This window comes from Lytechinus pictus, chromosome 9, assembly GCF_037042905.1.
Source record: "Lytechinus pictus isolate F3 Inbred chromosome 9, Lp3.0, whole genome shotgun sequence".
Classification (NCBI taxonomy): domain Eukaryota; kingdom Metazoa; phylum Echinodermata; class Echinoidea; order Temnopleuroida; family Toxopneustidae; genus Lytechinus; species Lytechinus pictus.
In genome coordinates this window covers 1,799,330-1,818,625 of record NC_087253.1, presented here as the reverse complement: position 1 = coordinate 1,818,625, position 19,296 = coordinate 1,799,330, and the positions used below count along the sequence as shown (strand labels likewise).

Genomic DNA, 19,296 nt, shown 5'->3' with positions numbered 1-19,296 from the left:
TTACACAGGGCCCTGCACGGGAACGATTTCTGGATGGGGGTGCTGAAGTTAATAAGAAAAAAAAGGGTTTCACAAGCTAAGGTCGTTTTCGTTAAAAAAAAAAAAAAAATTATGTAAGCAAGCAAAAAAAAAGGGGGGGGGTAACATTTCTCAAACTTTACACACCTAATATACCAGAATTCCAGGGGGTGCTGCTTATGGAAAATACCACCGGCAGTATCCCCTGGGAAAATCTTGGGGATGCTCAGCACCCCCGCTTTCCAGTGAGGGCCATGCATAATGGCAAGCCGAAGTCGTCCCTCTTGCGTCTTCTCGGTTCTGTATTTGAAAGAAAAAAGTTTCGCACACAGGAAGTTGGATTGTGCTTCCGGGTCATGCACCTGTCTCCTCGATCGGGGGTCAAACCAATTATGTTAATTGATCATCGCGATACGATCCGCGCTGATCTGGCAACCCTTAGTAACCAGACAATAGCCGCCTTAGATACCGGCCTATTGTCTGCGAAGTGAGCAAAGCGACGGCTAATCCACGCGAAGTGATTCTCAAAACGTGTTACCTTGTTTGGGATAGTATTTCACGGGCACACGGTAAGTTTTCTATTTTACTTGATTTTCCAGATTTTTTTGGTAAAAGGGTGTAGTTATATGAAATGCGAAAAAGATGCCAATATCATGTTTACAACGGGTTTCTGTTTTTGCGTCCTGGTTGTGAATTCAAGTTTTGGCCTTTGCTTGGGGATAGTTTTCGCTGAATGTTTACGTCCATCATCCAGACCGAGAATATATTGACCAGCTTGATATTGCTTTGCTTGTTGTGGGTTGTACCGATGTATTATGCGAAGGCCAAGTGTTGGCTGGCTGAAGTATGAAGTGAAAATTATTTTACAATTTTGAGCATACAGTGTTTATTATTCATATTATCATGATTATCTTGATCACATACATGACATGTGGACCCTTTCCTGTTTATAATTAAAGCCAAAGACATAAGAGACGAAGTGATGCATTATTAAGTTTTTACTTTTTAAGTTGTTGATTACTATCATGATGAAGTAACAATTTATTTCAATTTGAAAAGAAATTCCAATTACATAAATACTGAATGGAACTTCTAAGATCCAACAGTCCACACTCGAAGCCTGTTTTGTACACAATTTACATTTTCATTACTTTGTTTTGTTCTATCTTGTCATGTATTTCGTATTTACCTGTACATATGTTATTTTTATTGATTGAAATAAATGAATTGAATGAAGTTCAGAAAATTGACAATTTTAATGTAATTAATTCACAATTTTATCATGTGTTGGCAATTAATAAAAGCACAAGCCCAAGTACCCAGGCTTTTTGTATATTTCCTGAGACTAAGTGTCGAGCAAGATCTAATACAGATACTGTATACATAAATCTTTTTTGGGGGGTCAGTTTAAGCGCTTTAACAGATAAGCCTCTGCACTATGAAAACACAACAGATGGTGTACTAAAGAGAAGATTTAAATGGTTTTATTGTTTCTCATGTACACAAAGTCGAGAATTTGCTCTGGACAACAGTTTTGATGGTTTGCCAATTATACTTCTTATTGTTTCTGTTTGTTCTTTTTTCAATTGAGTTTTACTTTTTACTTTATCCAAATTAAACATATGGAAATATTTACTGGAGGTAATACAAACAGTTATTTGGATGAAAGATCTGGAAACTCGACTGCAGGCCTCTGCATTTTTTCAGTACATCCGCTACTAGCTGCTAGTGCTACTGCATGTAGTATGTGTGTATATTCCTTTATTCACCATTTTTCACTGAATTAAGTGTATCAAATAATAGGTGCATACATGTACACAATTTGATATTTAATGCTCTTTACATTCTTAAAATTTTAATGAGAACTAAACCATCTGTTTTGATGAAATTGATGAATATTTCATAATTTTTTCCATCGATCCCTAACAGAATATATGTGAAGGCAGCTCGCCATCATGAGTGCTGTTATCTACCCTCCTGCGCCGCTGTCACGGCAACAGGAGAAGGCAGAGCTTGCTGAACTAAATGACCGGATGCAAAATTACCTAGGAAAAGTGAAGAAGATTCGTGAACAAGCAAATAAGGTACGTAAGAGGTTAAGCCAGCATATTTCAGGGAAAATGTGGGAATGGATAATAATGATTTGGGAATGGATAGCATGTTGTAATGGTGATAATGATAGTAGTTGTAATAATAGAAGAAGTAGTACTAGTAGTCGTAGTAGAAGCAGTAGTAGTGGTGGTGGTGGTGGTGGTGGTGGTGGTGGTGGTGGTAGTAGTAGTAGTAGTAGTAGTAGTAGTAGTAGTGGTATTAGGAGTAGTAGGAGAAGTAGTAGTAGTAGTAGTAGTAGTAGTAGTAGTAGTAGTAGTAGTAGTAGTAGTAGTAGTAGTAGTAGTAGTAGTAGTAGTAGTAGTAATAATAATAATAATAATAATAATAATAATAATAATAATAATAATAGTAGTAGTAGTAGTTATTCATATAAGTAGTGTATCAAAAGAATATAACAATTTATTAAATATAAATTATTGACATTTTTATAATGGTAATGATAATTAAAACAGTAATACTAATGTTGTTTGGGCTGAAATTGTGTTTCCATCTGAAAGTTGATTTTTCTCTGAAAAGAATAGTATTGAGCTTTTATCCCTTGATAAACCACGATTTCAGTTGGTTATGGGCATCAATTTTCTTCAGCAAGAAATTGGTCCATATATTGCTGCACTCAACCCAGGTGAGGTGAATGGGGATATAGCATGAATTTATTCCTTGAAACCAGGGGGAAAAATAATTTTTTAATAAATTATGGGGCTAAGTTTTGGGCTCACTAACCAAAATTTATGTACAATTAGCATTGGACCCTTATGGTATCTCCAGGGCTCTTATCAAGTTTTTGAGGGCTCTATTGGACACTTTGATAGCAAAGTCACCCTGCCCCCCGTGTAATACTGCATTATTGAAGAGCACTTTGAGACTTCTTAATAAAGTGTGTTAAGCACTAAGCAAGTATTATCATTACCTTTTCTAATATGTTGATCAGGTTGATTCATCAGCGTTACTGAACTCAATCAGAGTTTTAGAAGATGAGGTCGCTTCACTAAAGAACATGTATGACATGGAACTAAACACCCTGAGAAGACAGCTTGAAGATACTACTACATTGAAGAATAATGCTGAGACACAGGCTCATAGGAATGGTGTTCTAGCTACCGATCTACAGGATAGGTAAAGAGAGGGATTCCAGTGCCACTTACTGTTTCAGAAATCTGTTATTTTTATTATTTCATGTGACATATTCTCCCATCCATCCCATTTGGTCGCAATGATTAATTTAATAATCAAGTAGTGTAAAGATTATCACCTTTCCAACATATAATTTGTTTGCATGTGTCCATCTTGGGGTACTTTCCCCCCCCCCCCCCTGCAAAAATCTGGTCACTTTGCATGCCTTCCCTTATTTGAAAGATCATTCTTCCTTTTTTGAGATATTTGTATTGTTTATTCATTATTTTATTTCTGATTTTGTTTTATTTTGTTTTATTTATTTACTATCAAAAATTATTATTATTATTATTATTATTTTTTTTTTTGGGGGGGGCTTTGTTTTCAAATGGTAGGGAGAGGGGGTATGTTATTCAATCTTTATTTGAGTATTGATAACCCTTTATTGCCAGGAATTCTTAAGAATTCAACTTTGAACCAACTTTCTGTGCCCCTCTTTTTTTATAAATATGTTAATGAGACTGTATCATATATAATCCTACCATTGGGATTCTGATATTTAAATTTTCAAGCATACAAATATATCGTAATGCCTTTAAGCATTCAATTAATCTTTCTCTTGAATTGCTCTGGTGTAGGTTGTCAGTTGAGAACCATCGGAACAAGGCTCTCGACGGTGAGATCGACAATCTCCAGCGTCTTTGTGCTCAGAGGGACATGGACTTCCAACAGGCCAAAGGAAAGGCAGAGGAACTGGGACGAAGAGTGAGAGATTTAGAAGATGATCTGGGAGCATCGCAACGAAAATGTGAAGACACTCAAAGAGGGTGAGATGATGTTATGTGCAGGGGTGTGTTTCACATAGTTTTAAGATTGAATATCGAATTTATGAGGCATTGCAATCCAATTCTAAATCTAGCGTTACTACCAAAATCAAGCATTAGTTCCAAAATCAAGCATTATTCCTGTGATAAATTGCACATTTTTTATTGACTTACGTTAAGTTAAAACTCGTCTCATGACACTTGTTTTGGGGACTTTACAATTTACAATTGAACTTGAGTTTCTTGCAATGATCCATTAGATTCTTATTGCTTGTAGAATTTAACACTTCAATGCATTGGTCAGATGATGAACAGGGGGTGTGTGCTACCATATAGTCACCAACAAGATATGTGTTAAATGATATGAGCATATTGGTGCTTAATTATAACTTTAAGTCATACTTGAATCTATGTGAAACCACATATATTGCAAGTATTTGAACTACATAATGTGGAGTGTTGTGGCCCAGTGGATTAGTCTCTGGACGTTGAAACAGAAGGTCGTGGATTCAAATCTCAGCCTTGGTGTATCATACTTTCTTTTGAACAACAAGAAATTGATCCCCAATGTGCTTCATTGAACCCAGGTGAGATAAATGGGTAACTAGTCACAGGAATGTATTCCTTGAAATGCTTGTGCGCTATAACAATTCATGGTAGTAGTCCTTTGTATGCACATAGGTACATTATATTATAATATGACAAGTTCTTTACTAGAATCTCCATAGCATTAGTGATCTCTGCATTCAAATGTTGATAACTCTTGTAATACTTATTCAATGATTCTCAAACCCTCATTGTCAGTTTCTTTAATTTTTATCTTTTATTGAACTGGTTTCATGTTTTTTTTTTCTCATTTAATGGATATCGTTTGTTTTTACTTGGAATAGCTTGGACCGAGAGATGGTAGCGAGACAGGAGGCTCAGGATGCCAGGAACAACCTTCTGAAGAAACTTGACTTTCAAGAACAACTACATAAAGAAGTAAGTATCAAAGCACCAATGCCATCTATAAATGTTTACTCGACTGCACTTTACATTTTACAAATACAAAACATAAAGCTTTAAAATGATTGTAGACCATTTTTTTATAACTGATCGCATTGACTACAATGTACAATTAATTGTGAAAATCAAGCGTACAATTAATCGCTAAATTTTGTGTTAAGGGACTCAGGTGAATCTGCCAAAGTCAAGCATTTAGGAACTCAGTATTCAGTTTCACCTAGGTAAAATCCAACATAGAAACTTTAACCGACCTTTTTTGCGTATTCCAGTCTGAAGAAAATGTTTTGACGTTATGAAAGTTTTATTACTTGACTAAGAAAAGGTTGACATCAGCAGAATCTACTGTAGTTTACATTGTTAATTTAGTTCAATGTTACATTATTTTCTTTTATTCTATAATTCTGAATTATAAGATACAATTAAATGTAACTATTAGGATGTATGGATACAAGTTGGTTTCTTGAGATCACAAAAATATTTCTAAAATATTAACCATACTATGCATAATTCAGCTGGAAAATTTTGCTTTGATTTTAAGGAACTTACATAAGATAAACATGTTATTTCACAATAGTTTACATCTACATGTTATATGGTTAATTGGTTGATGATGATGATGATGATGATTATTATTATTATTATAGTTGTTATTAGTATTATTGTTACTATTATTATTGTTATTGTTATTATTATTATATTTTTAGCAAACTAATGAATGGCGGAACAGACTAGAAGATGAAGCCAATAGAATACTCCAATTAGAAGGTAAAGTGAGGGAGCTCAGTCGTCCTGATAACACACTTCAAGAGGTCTTGGCTAACGTGAGAGCAGCGGCCGCTGCAGAACTACAGAAATATAAAGAGCAATCAGAATCAACATTTCATAGAAATGTAAGTTTCTTATCAGGGGCTTGTTTCATAAAACCTGTTATCACTAAAAGTTAAGTCTACTGAAATATTTTGATTGATAGTAAATTATTTTAAGTAATTGTGCATTTGTCTTGGTAAAACATACTCATGAACTACCATGTAGACGTCATATCCATTAGTCGTATCGGGATATTTTGTTACAGTGTTTATACAATGAGGGAGTTTTCTTGAAAAATGATTTTGTCCAGGCTACTATTCTTAAATCTTAGACAGTTCTCAACGTGTTGAATGGATGGCATGCTCAGCGGGAAATTTCTCAAAATGGATTGTGAGCATACATTTTTTTAACAAATCGCTATGAATCTATTTGCCAACATTTCATGACAACAATATCATGGTGTTAAGAATTGTTTCAGAGTGGATCTGATGCAAAGAAAAGACAGGTATAAATTTTTGATTAAAAATTTGAAGGGACTGCCTCCCCACAGACAACGGTTTGAATGAAGGAAATAACGAGTATTTGTACTGTTCTAAGGGAAGTGGGGTTTGAATTAAAATTTGGTAATTATCATTACTTTCCCCTCAGATTAACAGTGGGCAAAAAGTTTACCCATTGACTTTGTATTCTATATTTCCGAAGATTTTATGTAAGGACCATCCAGTTCCAAAAGGAAACAGTTAAAGACTTTGATTTTCATTTATGGAATAAATAGATTCAACAGTTAAAGTACAGTTGATGAATTTGATCTACATTTCCTTTGAATGAATAGATTCAACAATTGAAGAACAAGATTGATGCAGATGCTACAGAGATGGAATATATGGGCAATGAGAACAAGAGACTCGGAACAAAGATTGAAGAACAACAGTGTGACCTCAACAGGCTGAACAATCAGGTAAATCATTGTCATCTAAATTTTGTCATATTGATGATGATAGAGGAAATAATGTTAATCACAATAATAAGAATTACACAGATTATAATAATTATAATGATGACGATAATTGTAGTAATTGTAATAATGCTAACATTGATAACAATTATTATGATTGTGATGATGATACTGATCATGATAATAATTAATATTGTGATTATGATAAATTGATTATTATAACAGAAAAAGTAAAACTAATAATGATATTAATGATAAAAATGATGAACAGAATATTAATAATAATTATAACAATGATGATAATAATGTTAGTATTAATAGTATTTAATGAAAATAATATTGATGATGATAATAAAAGTAATTTCATTATAAATTACTTTTATTCTCATCAATATTATTTTCATTAATTATTATTAGTACTAATGATAACAACTTTGTAATTATGGTGGCAACGGTGGGATTAAAACTCATGCAAAGATATTTTTGTTTCTAACAGCTCACTGCAGCTGAGAACGCAAACCGTAATCTACGTGATACTGTGTCAATAGAGCGCGAAAAAACAGCTGCTCACATTCGCAATCTGGAAGACAAACTACGAGATATGCAGGAGGCCCTTGTTGAGAAGATGAGGGAGATTACCAAGGCAACCGATGCTAAGCAACCAATGAGGGTGGAGCTTGAAGCTCTTAAAGGCATGCTTTTGGAAGAGGAGAGAAAGTAAGTAGATTTCACAATAAATCAAATTTTAACAGTCAATTTCAATATTATTTTCATAATCTGATAAAAGCGCAGTATATGTAATGAATTTTCAGACTCGGCAATATTTTGCTGGTGATAATTGATGAACATTGAAAAGAAATATCGACCAGTACTACGACAAATCATTCAAGTAGTAAAACCTACCTGTTATTGTAAGACTTGAATACAGTATATTAAACATATATATTACTTATAAATATGTTATTATTAATTAATTTCTTGACCTTTAACCTTTAGGTTAGCAAACATCCCAGGACCATTAATACTCCCAGCCCGAACGGTCACACTCCCTAATCCACCCCTTTACCATCGGCCAGCCACTGTGGATCCTTCAGCTTCTTATGTTAGGAGTACCAGCCCTCGCAGTAAGTCACAAGAATTAACCCCTATTTAACTGGGCTATTTCAGACCAGGGCCACGTAAACAAAGGTTAGCAGTTAATCGCTAATTTGAAAGAACAATTCTGATCGGTTCCTTGTCAGTCTACTGAGCATAAAGCGCTTGCAAAACTGATCTTGATAGGCCGTTTCATATAGCGATTAATCACTAACCTTTGTGTTATGGGGCCCTGGCTATACTTGGGGGTCAATTTGCTTTTGCCTAATGGCTGTAATTCTATAACTATAAAAGACACAATGTGTTTTTCCAAACTCCTATTTCACTTTTTTATCATCTGGCCCATATGCACCATCAAAATGCGATTTTTCACTCTTCGTGCAGCTATCATAGGGATTGCTGTAAAAATATATTTGCAATCAATCACAAATATCTATCACAATTTTATGATTGATGTATCAATTTTAGCTGTTGCAAATCAGTTTACACTCCTTTTTGCAGGAAGCAGATCAAAAGTTGTTTGCAAACTTGAAATTCATTGCAAGACATAAGATTGATTTGGAAACCCAAAATAGATTACAATTGATCCCAAGTTTCTTGATCTGCCCCATGACTGGTTGTGTCTTTTTAACTGATAGATATGAATTCAAAAGAACCATGATGTAATCCAATCAAATTAAATTAAATTGACAGGCACTAGACCAGCCTCGGTACCAGTCCTATCCACCATGGGCCAGGGCAAGGACTACTTTGATGCTATGTTTGGTGATCTAACCCAGAGAAAGACCATTGGTCCTATCATCAAGGCTAGAACTGGTCCACCTAGTCCAACACCAGTCTCACATGACTACACCACTGCAACATCAAGGTAAACAAAACATCATTCAGGAGATAAAATTTGTATATCAACTTTGTGGAAAGTCTTCTTTCTTTCTTTTTTTGATGTCTAGAGCTTTGTAATATGAAGCTTCATAGCAAAACACTACAGTGCTATTCAAAAAGAAATATTAGAAATTCACTGATGTTTTAAAGGAGTACACTACTGAACATCAAAGTAAAGAAAAATCTCTATATTGCTCATGAGAGGATAATATTCTTATCACAACTTTAGGGAAATTTTGTTTTGTTTTGATGACAAGGGCCTCATAATATGAAACTTTGTAGCAAAATACTAAAGTGCTATTTGATCAGAAATCGTAGAAATAAACTGATGTGTCACAGGATTACACTACTGAAACATCAAAGTAACGAAAAAAAATCTTTTTATTTTCCCCTGAGAGGATTTTGGGGGGAGGTTTGTTTTGGTGACAAGGGACCTGATCACATGGTTGATATTTATGCTTCATTGTATTGATCATTATGTGCAAAACAGGGTCATGTAGCCCCCCCCCACCACTAATTTCACATGGCTACCACCCCTCCAATATTAAGATATGGTAAATATATTAGATTCTAAATCATGAGGTCTGGGGTTCAAATACCTCCGCAGCACTCACGTTCTTAGCAAGGTGCTTGATCAAGAAACAGTGCTTAAGCTGGGGTAATAACATGCAGTGCTTGGCAAAATATTATCATTATTATTGGATCCCTACTTATTGCAATTTATTGTCTTGAAAACTATCATTAGGATCTGTTTTTATAGAGGTCTAAACAACATATAAATTGATGTACTAGATGGAATTTTTTACCTCATGTCAACATATCTTGTACCAGGGAGATTGATAAAAGGACTTTTGTCTTTGGAATTATTTGATAAACGTTAATACTTGTAGCCTAATTTAGAGCGATAAAGATGGCATGTTTTTGTTTATCTGCAATACTCCTGGCGAAGATGAGCATGATAGTTTTCTAGGATCTTTGTCTTTGACACTATCTCAAGAATATCACTGATATTCTTGTCCTTTACTAAGCCACCTCTACTTTGTTTCTTACAGTGCAACAAGCTCCTTGAAAATCTTAGAGATCAATGAAGATGGCAAGTTTGTGCGTCTCTTCAACGCTTCAGGCAACGAGGAGGTTGAGGTCGGTGGTTTCCTCATCCAGCAGAATATTGGTGGCCATCCTGTCGCTGTGTTTCGCTTCCCTCCGAGGACACGCTTTAGACCAGGATCTGTCATTACGGTAAGATCTGCTGGATGTTTAATCATAGCATTACTATAACTGGAAAAATTACATCTTGTTCTTGATCTTTTAACAGATTATTTCCCATGTCCTCTTTATGGCACTATTTGTGCTGATTTTGTGCATGCTTTTAAAGGACTTTGATATTATAAGATTAACATGAAGTTCATTGTTGGTATAGTTATAATGATAATAATAATAATATAAATAATAATAATGATGATGGTGATGATGATGATGATGATGATGATGATATGATAACGATAATAATAACAGTAACACAGGTCCACCTTTTGGTTCTCAAGAAAGGAAATCTACCTATGATTTAAAAAAGAAATATAATATTAATATAGTATGACTGTACATTATGATTTCCATGGCTAATTTGATTTTGTTTTCTTTGAAATGGTTTAGGTCTGGTCAGCATCTAGTCTAGCCCATCACAACCCACCTACAGACTTTCTTTGGAAGGAGCAGCATAAATGGGGAACAGGACCAGAATGTACAACCATTCTTTGTAAACCTAACGGACAGGTAGGTCTTTATCATAATGGAGAACAGTCAGTCCGCAAGCCCTGAAAAAGTAGCTTCTTTTATCCAAGTGATATTCATGACTAGAAGGTTTTTGCATAGTTAATGAGCTTGGTGCGAACCAAAACACCTCTTTTTATTCGGCCATTGCTGCTCTTAATATTGACCAAATTTCATGTTTTTGGTATCTTTGTAAAGAAGAAGCATCATTCTTTCAGGTCATGTGTTTGGATTTTTTAAAAAATGTTGTAATATAGGAAAAACTTTTGATCTAAATCATGAAACAAAATATTTTTTTCATGCAACAAAAGTTGTTGTTTTCACACTTAATTTCTGTTTGGGCACAAATGATTTTTAGATCAAGATAAAGCTGAAGATCTAAGCTTTAATATGATATAATTTTTATAAGAAGATGTATTTTAGATGGGTCAGCAGCCAGCTTTTCATAGGCCAAGTACATTTTGCAGCTCAAAAACAAGAATACTGCGCTCTGATTGGCCATAGAGACCACACACCCACGCAAATTCCAATGATCCCCACACTGGGCCTCTGCAAGGTCACACTCACCATGTGGTAATCTCTTCAAATTACCAGCGCCTGTTTGTTTTGAAAACAGTATTCAGCCAATCAGAACTCTGGATTTTATGTTACTCAGAAATTTCAGAAATCTCGTCTTGCATCTTGATGGAAAAAGCTGGCTGCTGACCCATCTAAAAGATGCCACATATCAAGAGTGACATTGTAAGAAAGTATAGAGTTTGAGCTTTCTGATGATATAAATAATGTTGGTGCCTAAAACACAAAATGTTGCACAATTTGCAAGTGAAAACAGAGGAAGAAAATTATGTTTGATGCATCTTTTCAGGTAAAAAAATCACTTATTTATCAAAATATTTCATTCAAAAGAAATGACCAATATAAAAGAGTAACATTTACTCTTGCCCATGGTAAAAAATAATCAATATTACTCAAGGAGAAAGTGGTTAAATTCTTTGAGAAAGAAAGTCTCACAATTCACGAGATTTTGCAGGGACATGATTTCAGCCACGAGAGGACTTGGATAAATCTTGCTCATTAACGCAGGGGCTTGCGGACTGACTGAGAATATTTTGGAGGAACAACATTTCTTGCAGACAATTTTACAGAAACTTGTTTACTCCCAAAATGAACGTTCAGTGTCTTGCAATAACTTAGTCGGAAGAGCAGGAGTTTTGGATTCCGGCGACCTGGGTCCAATCCCCACTCGGTGTGCTTGTGACCTTTGGTTAGGCATTTATCCCCACTATCATGTCCCTCAAAACTTGCCTTGACTTTGATCCTCTGGTTGCCTGCTTGAAAGCATTCATGCTCTCTTAGTAATCAGGTAAAAACAATTACCATTCACAGTAATACAATGCCATCACAGGTACATGATATTGTATTTTGGTTATTCAGTTATCACATGATCTGAGATTCAAATCCCATAAGAGCACTCAATTCTTTTGCCAAGGTGATTATTTGCATTCTTGGTGTGCCCAAGAAATGATTAACTAATCCCCAAAATAGTTAAAGAATGACATCTAAGCCATGTTTTCTTTTTTTATTGCATAGTTAAGGAATGATAGTTCATCCAAGCCATGTTTTTTTTTCAATACAGGCTATTGCATGGACGACTGCTGCTCACCGTTTTACAAAGACGGCAAGGTCGTTTGATGGTGATACAGATAGCTCGGCAGGTCATGACATCCTGGATCAGGAGTACGAGGGCGGAGCTTCTAACCCTCATCCTGAGCTTGAAGTGGAGATTGACGGCAGGCCTGCCACCGTCCTAAAAAGGTCAGTAACAGGATGAAGCCACTCTAAGGGGGCATTGCAAGAAAATATTTGCAAGCAATTTTACAATATTGGTAGATCAGGATTAACCATAGCAAATCATTTCACATGCCTTGTAGCAAGAAGCAGGTCAGCAATGAATTGCAAGATATATGATTGATTTGTGGGTCCCAAAGGGATTTGCAATTGATCATAAGTTTCTTGCAACACCCTCGATTTGTAATTGGAGTAATGAATGTATAGTCTAATCCCACATAGTGGTATTTGAGTCACTAGTCACAATGTGGAGCGTTGTGGCCCAGTGGATTAGTCTCCGGACTTTGAAACAGATGGTCGTGGGTTCAAATCCCAGCCATGTGGCGTAGTTTCCTTCAGCAAGAAATTAATCCACATTGTGCTGCACTCAACCCAGGTGAGGTGACTGGGTACCTGGCAGGAATTTATTCCTTGAAATGCCAAGCGCGTAAAAGCTGCTTGAGCTACAGCCAGGGTAATAATATCCAAGCCTTTGGAAGCGCATAAAGACGGTATTCATAATGTGTTATGCGATATACAAGAACTGACTATTATTATTATTCACTTTGTTTTTCAAGGGAGCATTTCATGAAACATATAGTCAGTGATTTTCACAGGATACTTTGCTCTCAGCCAATCAGATGCAAGGATTTGCAGTAGCTTGTAATATCTGTTAGGGAAAATCACTGACAAAACGTTTCATGAAATGCTCCCCTTGTTGACGCTGTATCCCACCGCTGCCACCAGTATATGAAAATAACAAAATTGACAAACTTTATGGATGTCAGATAAAATGAAATAATTTAGCATGAGGAGGATAAAGATGTATGAGACATGTCTAAGAAATAGATAGTCTCTTGACATAACACCCTTTTTTGCCTCTTGTCTGAATTTGTGAAAGCGGACTGAATTTTCAGCCTAAAGGCAGTTACTGGGACTCAAACATTGAAGGTTTTGATTGTGCTAGACTAGTCTCCAGACTCACTTGTTGATTAAAGATGCAATCAAGGTCTGTATTTACAGACTAGTTTCTGACTAGCTATTAAAACAAGGAAAGAACTTAACAAATCTCTTTTTGGCTTCTATACAAGTGAACTTGATATTATATAACAATGGCAATCATATACTGAGCTACAATATTATATGGAGGCATTGTTTAGTGGTTCTGACCCTCATCTGTCATTCAGATGGTCAGGGATTCAAATCCTACCCCAGCATCAATTTTTCCTTCAGCAAAAAATTTTACCATATTATGCTGCACTTGACCCAGGTGAGGTAAATGGAGACCTGGCAGGAATTCTGTCCTTGAAACACAGCATGCCTAACAGCTGCTCTACCAAAGCCAGAGTAGCTTGGCGACTTCTGAAAGAGTAAGTGTCAAACGCTATATAAGCAAGTATATTTATTATTATTATTATTATCATATTAGTATACCATTTTGTTTCATTGTAGGGAGAAGCAAGACCCTCCTTCACTGTCCCCAGCCAAGCATCCCCATGGTAACTACAGTGGAGAATCAACGCACCCTTCTACTGGTCAGCCTAGGGTACTGACCAACGGCAATGATAATAGCAGCACTTGCAGACAGACCAGGTCCCAGAACTCTAAACCAGTTCCAGACCCTGTTCCTGGTATGTATATTGTAGGTTTTTGCATTGAACTGAAATCATTTTTACCTGTCCATTTTATGGACTTTAGAAAAATTATTTTTCTTTAGAAAAATTATTTTTCTTTTTTGATAAAGGTGTTTTCCAGAATATTACTCAGGGGTTTGAAAATTTTCAAATTTATTTTTGTTTATCAACGCACAAAATGTTTTTATGAATTCGCTTGGAGGTATAATATAAAGGCAGGGTACGATGCAAGAAGATGTTTTAAATCAATTGATGCTAATGTATAATGGGATTATTACTCTCTATTGTGAGAAGCAGACTAGCAACTAAGTGCACATTTACAATTAATTGCCAGAGTTGCAATGGATTTTTGACCCCAACTTTTCATGCAAGTTTCTTGCAACACCCCTATAATCATTAAGCTTTCTTGCCTTGACATTGCCTGTATTCTTATGCTCTTCCAGGAGAACTGTATGCAGGTTCCGGGGCACCAGGTAGCCGAATGGGATCTGCAGCACTAAGGAAGTCTGCCCCGTCATCTGCAGGAAGTTCAAGGGTAAGTGTTGAAGTTACAATACAAGATGCCTGAGTTTACAATATCCTATCTGGCGCCCTCTCATGGCAGTTGAAATTAGGGAATAAGATCCAATCACGGACCAGACTTCTGTGTCTCTTCATTTAGTTGGAGCAAGGTTTTTCTTATTGTTTATTTCTTTGTTTTTACATTAATTAAACAAATGAATATATGAAAAAGCCCTAGTAAAAATGGTAATTCTCATTTCTTTCAGTCATAAGCTTTTTCTGAAAAAAATTGTAATTGAGTATAGATATATTTTATATCAAAAAGTCTTCTCTGAGCTGGGGCAATGCCTGGATATTTTGATGGGAAGTGGGGGGGGGGTGCAAGACTACCTGAAAGTGATAACATTTTTGTTTTCTCAATGGAATAACAGGGGTGATGTAGAGATATGCCACCTAGACTTCCCTTTTTAGTACTCCTAAGTCTTCCTTTTTCTTTCTTTCTTCTTTCTTTCCTTTATTTTTTTTACCTCATTTTTGTACTACTTGATATATCATATGGCAACAGTCATCCCTTGTCTTCCATGTGGTACATAGTACCTTCAATAAATTTATGTATTTTTACATTTTTTAAACAAATTTTGTATTGATAGGGTGGTGGCAGCATTCGCTATAGCGCACAACCAAGCCCGTTCATGTCACCCCACCAACAGCACCACGCCCAACTCAGTCAATTAGACGGAGGACAGAAGGTTAGCTTCAAGCCCCCGATGCCACGCCCACCTGTTATATCGTCATGGTGAGATGTAGGCCACTCCCTCCATTTAAATAACCACACCCGACTGTGTGAAATATCAAGATTAAAGAGAGCTCCCATCATGTCATTGTGTATCTAATGGCCACACCTCCCATCAGCTGTTTGCCACACCCCTGTTTCCTCACCTCCATAAGTTCATGGTAGGCCACACCTAATATCAACTTTGCACCACTCCCATTGTTTTCTTGAAATCGAAATGTTAAATATATAAGATGTTACAGACCTCCCTGAGTTGTGTCAGTCCTACCTTCTAAATTATTTCAAAAGATTATAAGATGTTGACCACACCCCTTATCAGTTGTATGCCATGCCTAGGGTGAATATGATATTGCTCTCTTCTAAAACAATTTGGAGTGAGCAATCTTTCTGTCACACCCTACAGTGATGTGTTCTAGTGCTCAAGAAACTTTTCATATATATTTATATCCAAATCTTCTTGTATCTTTTAACTCTGTTGATATGTACCATCCATTCTATTCTGAAATCTTTTTTTTTTCTTTGTAAAATGTCTTTAAATGTGTGCAAAAATATTCATCTTATTCCGTCCAGAACTTTGTTTTCTATGATCAAATCATAGTATTTAAAGTATCTACATCATGTCTATGTTCTTAAGTATTAATTGATTAATGTATTGCAGTAACATATTTGTTCTTGATATACCAATCATGAAAATATGTGATTCTTATTTTATTTGTAATTGTCTTTCAGCTGAAACTATGCAAATTGTATTGTATTGATAATTATGCAAACTAACTCTTAAGTATTATTTGTTTATGCAAATCCTCTCCTATTTCTTGAATTATTTAGTCTTATCTGTTATCGCAAGGCTTATTTGTAAATTTCAAATATTTTTAATCCAATATTCATGTAATACAACAAATGATGTATAATAACAAATTCTAGTTCTATATTTTGTAAATATTACTAATTTTGAATTCTTTGTGGTGGCAATTATGCTGCATATTGATGTGGAAAAATAATAATATTTTATCATTTATTTGTGATAGTCGATCACATATATTATTGTGCCATGATAACCTGTACAAATAATTTTGCTACAAATTGATATATGCAAATCTGCCAAGTATGCAATTTCTTATCCATTTTTTTTCCTTTATAATTATTGTGCCATAAAATGTAAAAATATTATTTTAAAAGTCGGTTAGAAAATAATAACTGCAAATCTTTCATGATCAGCTAAAGCATATTTTATTTTGTGCCATTACATAAACAAAATGTAATTTGAATAGTTTGTTACTGAATTATGTAGACGAATCTGTAAAAGTATAAAAATAATGTTCAATATCAGGGCCAGTGTTTCAGAGAGCTGTTTGTATGTTCCGCACAATTTTACATACAACCGGTGACTTGGACACTGAGATTCCCATTCCAGGCCTGTAGCCAGGGTTTTCAATTAGGGGGTATGATCTATTCTCTTTTTCTCTTCTTTTCTTCCCATTTTTCCTTGCTTTTGAAAGTTTTAAGGGGTGTTTGATCACCCCCCCCCTGGCTTCCCTATTGCATTCCCATCGTCTAAAATTGTAATCTGATCTTTTACCATTGGAATTCTTGTTGTTGACATGCATATAAATGTAGTTTTTTGTTTGTTAAGCAGAACCTTTGTTGTAACACCAGTCTTGTACATATTTGTGTGTAAATTACAAACAGCTTTGAAACGCCACCCTAATGATTAAAAACATTTTTGCAAAATTATTGAAACATGGCAGCTATATATTTATAAAACTTTGAACAAATGTCTCATAATGCTGTACGATTGTGCTAACACATTATTATGAAATACATATGTTGAATATGTAAGATAACAAATTATTATATCAAATTCTATGCATGGTTGTAGATATAGAACTGGATGCATTCACGGTGAAAGAATTTGAAATTGATGGATTTATATGTAGTTAGTATTACATCAGTAGGTTAAATACAAACCTGTGTAAGAAACTATCATTTCTTAATGTTGCTGCAAAAAATGTATAGTGGATATATTTTCTTTAATATTTAAAATGTTAGATTTGTTTTGAGTGAATAGAAAACCAGGAATGCATATATTTCACATCAGTAATCAGAATAGATCAGGATTTCTGTTTTTATTTCTTCAAAAAATCATGGATATTTCTGTCCAATTTGAGAACCTTCCAAGTTTTTTCCACAAACACAAATATTTAATATTAAAAAAATAGTGAGTTACACACTACACATTAATATGAATGAACATTTTTTTTGCACATTGTTTTTTTTTTAGCTTTTGTTATAAGAAACCAGATTGTCCTTTTTTTCTTTAAGATGTTTTATTATCATTTATAGCACATCTCAGCACTGATTTAGATTTTGATGATAGATTATGCAAAATTATGAAGAGTGTTTTTTTTTCTGATAACCTATATGAATTTTGATGTTTTCATTGTATTTACAGTATTGTATTAAAATAGAATATATCGTGAAATGAATATTTATTTGTGGTTATTCCGTGGTATTGATTTTTAAGCTTGCAGAATATCCTTCACCTTTGGAGGAAATTTAAAGCTTTTATGAAGAAGATAGAGTATGCAAAACTGAACTTCCTGGTGGAGTCTCTGAATGCATCATTTTCTTTGTAAATTGTGTGATATCAATATCCAATGGGTCGTCCTGACTTATGAACCCTTTCCTTGTGAAATGATGTTATTAATCTACCTATATGTGTATGGATATTTCTGAAGATATAAAGAGAAAGTTTTTACTTTGAAATAAAGCAGAATTGAGAGGATTTTATAACATATGGGTAAACTGATGACTTACATCAAATTGAAAAGGAAATACTGTTCTGTCTTATTTGTTCTAAAAATGAATAATAATTATAATCTCAACAGTGCTTTAAAAATAAACTTGCTCGACTGAAGACAATTAACACTCATTTTTTGTCATGTTAAGATTATAATAGATAAAAAAAAATGTTCAACTTGAAAAAAAACTCAATATGATTATAATAGATAAAAAATGTTTAACTTAAAAAGAAACTCAATATGATTTGGAAATAGGCAAAAAGGATAATATTTTTTTGAAATAAAGATATTATGTCCTTATTTCCATCTAAATATATTAATTATCTTAGGGTATATTGCACAAACCTTACTATCAATCAAAATTCGAATTGAAGTCTTTAAAGTCAGACCATAATTCTCACATGTTATTGCACATTTACAAATGCCTGTTTGTATGCTTGTTGCAACAAAAAGTATCAATTTATTAGCTTAGAAATGATTCATCTTATGTAAAGTCAACTTGCATTAATATTTGCAATCAATGGCAATTCAAATTACTTGCAAATCCCCCTAAGACATTACCCTTTGATGTGTGCTATTATTTCAAAAACTTGTAATATAGAATGTAGGGCAATACCAAACCACTTTGCATGTGTCTTACCGCCCTTTCACACGGTAAAAAAAGAGTAATTTGAATGATGATTCCAATGAAAAATAAGGCTAATGACGAATTTTAGCATGCACTTCCGTAGATTATACAATTGTCATGCACTCATCATAGTTTGTTTGCAATGCAGTGCTTTGATTGACAAGTCACCAAGGACACTTACCGCCTTCGCTCGGGAATTCAAATTCAAATCACATGCAGTTTTCGAGCGAGCGTGTGAAAAGATGATTCTAAAGACGAATTGCAATCATCATTACAATGATGATTCAAGATTCACGTGTGAAAAGGCCCTTAATCATTCCGAGTACAATTGAATTTCAATAGGCACAGTTTCAACGAATAGCCCCTAACCTATATTTTATCATTTCTTAAGTATCTAGTGATTCTTTTACAAGAAACAAAACTAATCCAATAGACTTGTAAAATGTAGTATGATATTGTCTTACGATTTTGACAATATAGAGAACATTGTCTATATTAATGATAAATAATGTCTGATACTAAACATAAGGA

The 19,296-nt window shown here is 34.6% G+C and overlaps 1 protein-coding gene across 2 annotated transcripts; it reads left to right on the top strand.

Moving 5' to 3' along the window:
- Window positions 1–426: 426 nt before the first annotated feature.
- LOC129268455 (prelamin-A/C-like) lies at window positions 427–18,262 on the top strand. Of its 2 annotated transcripts, none has more exons than XM_054906006.2 (16): window positions 427–587; window positions 1,948–2,102; window positions 3,059–3,243; window positions 3,879–4,067; window positions 4,955–5,048; window positions 5,777–5,962; window positions 6,712–6,837; window positions 7,331–7,551; window positions 7,831–7,958; window positions 8,623–8,797; window positions 9,864–10,050; window positions 10,465–10,584; window positions 12,218–12,396; window positions 13,861–14,039; window positions 14,486–14,577; window positions 15,194–18,262. In XM_054906006.2, exons 2-16 carry the CDS (start codon window positions 1,974–1,976, stop codon window positions 15,341–15,343), a joined length of 2,340 nt encoding a protein of 779 aa, XP_054761981.2. In that variant the 5' UTR covers window positions 427–587; window positions 1,948–1,973; the 3' UTR covers window positions 15,344–18,262. The 2 variants fall into 2 exon arrangements, with proteins under 2 accessions (XP_054761981.2, XP_063960527.1); XM_064104457.1 differs by having other exon boundaries at window positions 583–862; window positions 15,194–17,058.
- Window positions 18,263–19,296: the final 1,034 nt, after the last annotated feature.

Bases quoted from the DNA above. Each gene is read 5' to 3' on its own strand.
- LOC129268455 (XM_054906006.2), top strand. From the start codon at position 1,974: ATGAGTGCTGTTATCTACCCTCCTGCGCCGCTGTCACGGCAACAGGAG. The intron at 7,552-7,830 runs GTAAGTAGATTT...TTTAACCTTTAG, and splicing joins CTTTTGGAAGAGGAGAGAAA to GTTAGCAAACATCCCAGGAC. The intron at 14,578-15,193 runs GTAAGTGTTGAA...TTGTATTGATAG, and splicing joins CATCTGCAGGAAGTTCAAGG to GGTGGTGGCAGCATTCGCTA.